The sequence below is a fragment of the Brassica oleracea genome, chromosome C4 (assembly GCF_000695525.1).
Source record: "Brassica oleracea var. oleracea cultivar TO1000 chromosome C4, BOL, whole genome shotgun sequence".
Lineage (NCBI taxonomy): Eukaryota > Viridiplantae > Streptophyta > Magnoliopsida > Brassicales > Brassicaceae > Brassica > Brassica oleracea.
In genome coordinates, this window is record NC_027751.1 from 20132333 (window position 1) to 20137469 (window position 5137).

Consider the following 5137-nt stretch of genomic DNA (forward strand, 5'->3'; position numbering starts at 1 on the left):
GCTATACTATCCACCTAGGTTTTAAGTTCTCTAAAGTTCTATGGCAGTCTCAAAGGCATTTTTATTTCTTAGTAATTTAATTTCCTACGAAACTTCCAAGTCCGATTTCAAAAATTTCAAGTCGGAAATACCTTAGTTCTCTCGAAGATTCGGGTTAGCCTCTTCTCCGTTTTGCTTGCTCATTTGCCCTTCTGTTTTTGTGTCTGTCTGCCCACTTCGAATAGTAAGAATATTAATTCTTCCTGGACTTCTCTGCTTTCCTGGCCGCGTTTTGGCTGCTGCCAATACTGTGGTTTTCGTGATCCATGTTTAAATCTTAGTACATTGGATTTACGAAGATGAATAACCATCTCGTCGAAAACTTTTTAGCGTTTAGGAATAGCCAGGGACGATTGAGAGATGCCAAGAAAGATCAGGAAGACTCGCTAGGTGATGAGGTTTTGGCCACAGATCAAGGCGAGAGAGGAAGGATGGTGAGACCGTGGAGCGAGGTGGATGGGCGAATTTTGATTCTCGGATTTCGCTCCATCTCTTTCCTTATCCGAGAATCCTTTTCTACGATCGTCGTTAGATTTTCGAAGGTTGTCATATGTTGCCAATTTTAGTTTTACGAATGTTTTTCCGAAAAATAATATAGAGTTTAATTTTACAACGATTATTTCGCAAAAAATGTTATCGATTTTAATTTTTCGAAAGTTGTTTTGTAAAATGTTGTCGAGCTTAATTTTTACGAGATTTGTTCCGTAAAGAAGTTTTCAAGTTTTGGCTCTACGAGAGCCGTGACGAGGTTAATTATTGCAACCAAACTTAGCCAGAAATTTTTCTTTTATCCATGGGATTGATCCGTGGAAGTTTCGAGTAGTTTTTTCCGAAGAATGATTTAGGTGACAAACATCAACAACTCGCGGAATTTGTTACTATGGAAGTGATACTTGAATTCTTATGAAATCTTAGACTTCAGAAAACGTTTTAGCGGTGGGGATACGATCTCCTGTTTTGCTTTATTTAGTCTTTGTCAATCGTTTTAGGTTTCGAGTGATTCTATGGAAATCAACTTCGTTTCTCTGAAAGTTATTTGGAAGCAGTACAGCCGCGGGGGTTTCGTAACCGATTGGCTGTGCTTTCCTTTTCCTACGATTAATTTAGGGTCTTTTTGAAAGATATTCGGAAGAAGTACAGCGGCGAGTTGTGTACCCGATTTGCTGTGCTTCCTTTTTTTCTCCGGGACTAACCTAGGGTTTTTCCGCAAGATATTCGGAAGAAGTAGAGCGGTGAGTTATGTACCCGATTTGCTGTGCTTCCTTTTTTCGCGATTAACCTATTGTTTTTCTGTGGTTTTGGGGAGAGCAAGTTTTACTTTTCCGAAAAGTTTTAGGAAAATGTGTTTTTGTAAAACCCTTACACGTTGAGACTTCTTTAGTTCAGTAATGAGCCAAACTTACGGGGTTTGATAAAATTTATCGTTTCCCTTTATGTTTAGACAGAGAAATCGCGAGCTCGTTTCATTGCACTTCCTGTGGCGAAAAGTCGTGGCTAGGTTTTCGATTTTTTCAAGGGCTGTGGCGTTTGCGTAAGCGTTAGCCATAGGCGCAGTAGCAGCTAGAGTTGTCTTACAAGCGTTGTTGCGAACTGCGATTTTGTCATTCGTATTTCCAGATATTCTTTTGATCAAGCGTTTTGCGGCTATGAGTTAGAGTAATCTGTACCCCCCCCCCCCTTTTTAGCGCCAAACTGTGGGAACCGAAATTCACACCGTCGATATCCGTAATCGGAGGAAAGTCAGGAAACCCTAACTTTCCCTGAGGTCCCGGATTCTCAGCGAGAGCCAACGACAAGTGACCAAATAAATACAGAAAATATGAAAATATAGCAAAACGAATTGATAGAAAAGGTAGATCTTATTTTGAATCCGCGTAAGAGCGTTGCGATCATTACAAGAGATTATAAAAGCCTCGGCCGCAAGAGCTGTCAGCTAATTACCTAGTTCTAGCAACCTAAAATCTTAAACCTAGTTGAGTCGCAGCTCAATAACAGAAGACGAAAAAGATATGAAAACGGTTTTGATTGATTTCGGACTGAACCTTATGAAAGGCTGCCTACGTACCCCTTTCGAGGATCAAGCCAAACATAGTTCAAGAGTGAACCAAGAGATCAAACTGCTTGTGCGCGTTCGTCTGGTAAACGGGTGCCAGTCATAGAAACAGAACATGTCGCGAATAATGCCTCCAAGTTTCTAAGTGCCGAGAGTTTTCTGTGTCTCTCCTCCCCTTTGTCTCTCCCCTAGGACTCCTTATATACTTGCTCCTAGGTCGGTTTGTGCCTTTCTCCTTCTGCCCTTAAGCCGTCATAGCTTAAAAATTGAGATATTCCAATTTTCCCGATCTTCGTGATTATCTTCAGAAACTTCAAATTTATCTGCGGAAACTTGACATTTATCTTGCCTTACGAACCGAGCATAAACCGTCATAAGGCTTATGGGTTTTCAGTTAAAAAATCGTAAGTGGGCTTCGAGTTGCGTTTTAGGTCTTATTGGGCCGTCTTTGACTCGAAACGTTTATTACGGTTTCTTCGATAAAAACAAACTTCCCGCGGTATTTATCATAAAGTTTGACTGATGAATTCGAGTGATGAGAAACAAATAATGGTTTAGCCATGGACTACGGGAGATAGCATTAAAGAGTAGGCGAGAATTCATGGATTCGTGTCGTATCGACGTTTTGGGAAGGTTTGGTCGCTACGTAGCGACCGAGATTGGTTGGAGCTCGGTCGCTAGCTAGGCTTGAGCTCGGTCACTACGTAGCGACTGAGCCGTGTGCGTGCTCGGTCGCTACGTAGCGACTGAGCCGTGTGCGCGAAGTAACCATCCAGAGGAGCGTGAATGCGTTCCCCTGCCTGTGGAAGTCGTAACTCCCCCGAGTCTGGAACACGGCAGAAGCATCGACCGATTTCGAGGTACGAAGGATGGCTATAGCTCGGATAGCCAGCGAATCTATCGTTATTTGTCTTAGGAGCAAGGCACGAATCAGTTGGGGGAATCACCTGGCCGTACGTAATCATCAAGTACACGTCGGCTTCTTTAGGATCAACCGAATGCGCCACAAACTCGGTCTTTATGACGGTTTGGCCATCTGAAGTTTCAAGGCTCTTAGGATCGAAGCAGGAAGGCAAAACGTGGTCTGAAGATCTCTAGTTTTGAGACATAATAACAAAAAAATCAAAGGGAAAGATAGGGAAAGAAAGAATTTTCTACCTTAAGAAATTCTTGTGGAAATGAGCATGTAAAGATTTTGAAAACTTACTCCACATACTTATAGGAAAGGAAAATATACTATTCAACCTCGGACTTTCGACCATTGATCCCGCCTAACTTTCCTAACCTACCTAAACGCACGCGAGAATCTAGCTCGAAACTTGCGAGCTTGGGGGCTAACTGTTGGGGTCAAAATCGGTAGCGACGAAATCAATGTCGAAAAGTTCTCGAAAAACCTTTCTAAAAGAAAAATAAGAATATGGAAAACTAAAACTTCGTATTCTTAAGACTATTGCCCGACAAGGGACCATTTAAACCGTCGAACGAACAATTCCCAAGCATCGGAACAACCAAACCAGCATCGTCTGACCCTTCGGAGAAGTTGTTGGGCGAGTTGGACGAACCATGTCCAACTCGCGTAATGGCGAGTTGGATCAAACAATCCAACTCGCCGTTGGGGAGGTTGGATGTTCTGTCTCTAACTCGCCCAACGGTGAGTTGGATCAGTCTTGTCGAGCTTCGCCTTCACCGAGTTGGATCAATCCAGAACCAGGCATTCTCGTCTCCGGAACTCCCCCCTTCGGGTCTCGGTCGGACTGTCTCTTGTTTCGTCTCGATCGGAGTTACAGTCGAAACTTTACGAAAAAACGGCAAAAGCTTATTTTCTGGTTTAAGTTCCGATCGATCGTATAAAGACGATAACAGTAAAAATTAACACCATGGTTGTCTCGACTATACGATTGATTCAGACTATCTTGTAAAATCGGCGTCGTACCGTAGGTTACTTTTCCGAAAAGAAAATTGTAAAAACGTTTTCGTCGAAAAACGGTCAAAAAGGTCTAAAACGCGGCAGAAGCCCACTTACGATTTTTTAACAAAAAGTCGGCCCAAAGTTGCTATGAAGTTTTATCGAATGTTTGCGAGAAAAGATAAATGTCAAGTTGGAAGATAAATGTTAAAGTTTCAAAGGATAATCACAAAGATCGGGGAAAAGGGAATATTTCCGCCAAAGGATAAACTCGACCCAGAAGCAAAAAAAAAGAAGGCCCAAATCGACCTCGGAGGAGTATATAAGGGATGCAAAGGCGAGAGGCGCAAAGGGAGATAACTCTACATTCACAGCAAACTTAGCACTTAGAGCAATTTAGGCAATTTTTCGTTTTTGTTTTCGAGCTGCGACTCAACTAGGTTTTCAAGTTTAGGTGATTAGAACTAGGATCTCGCCGGCAGCTCTGACGGCCGAGGCTTTACCTGTTGTAAACGCTTATACGCAAATACAGAATAAGATCTTCTTTACTCTCTTTTCGTTATATCAATGTTATACTTAGTCTATTTTTTCGTGTTCTGATTGTTTGGCGTGTGGTTTAGCAGATATCTGGGACCTCTGGAAAATTTAGGGTTTCCTAGTTTTCCTAATTTAACGAAAATCGACAGTGCGAATTTTGGTTCCCACAACCTTCTTCTTCGATTACTATTAACCAAATGAAGTTCTATGCTCATTGCAGCACGTCTACAACTCCATCTATTAGTTCAGACCACGATCTTCTGCCCATCAGCAGGAACACTCCGTGTTCACTGAAGCACATCGACATATCAGGCTCATTGAAGCATACCGACTAGTCTACCATCTGATTCGGCTCCATACCCTCTAGACCAAACGACTCCTATCAACTACAAGGCCGTGTTCTCAGAAGGCTACACTAGGTCAAGTGCCCACTAGGCCATGTGCCCACAAGGCTATATGCCCACAAGACTATGTGCCCACAACAAGGCTATGCCCCCACAACAAGGCCACATACCCATCTAGGCTACGCACCTCTATTAATATGAACTACGAATGGCTTGATCCCTCACTGAAGGGCAGGCACGTAGGCAATCCTCACTGAA

General features: G+C 42.7%; 1 protein-coding gene across 1 annotated transcript in view; it reads right to left on the minus strand.

The window, feature by feature from the left end:
• Nucleotides 1–3657, minus strand: part of LOC106338342 — a 12516-nt gene extending 8859 nt beyond the window's left edge. Inside the window, exons 1-2 of the mRNA XM_013777345.1 lie at nt 3607–3657; nt 3040–3186 (exon numbers count right to left, since the gene is read on the minus strand). Of these exons, the coding sequence (XP_013632799.1) occupies nt 3040–3186; nt 3607–3657 (198 nt within the window). The remainder of the gene's footprint in view (nt 1–3039; nt 3187–3606) is intronic.
• Between the last annotated feature and the right edge of the window lie 1480 nt (nt 3658–5137).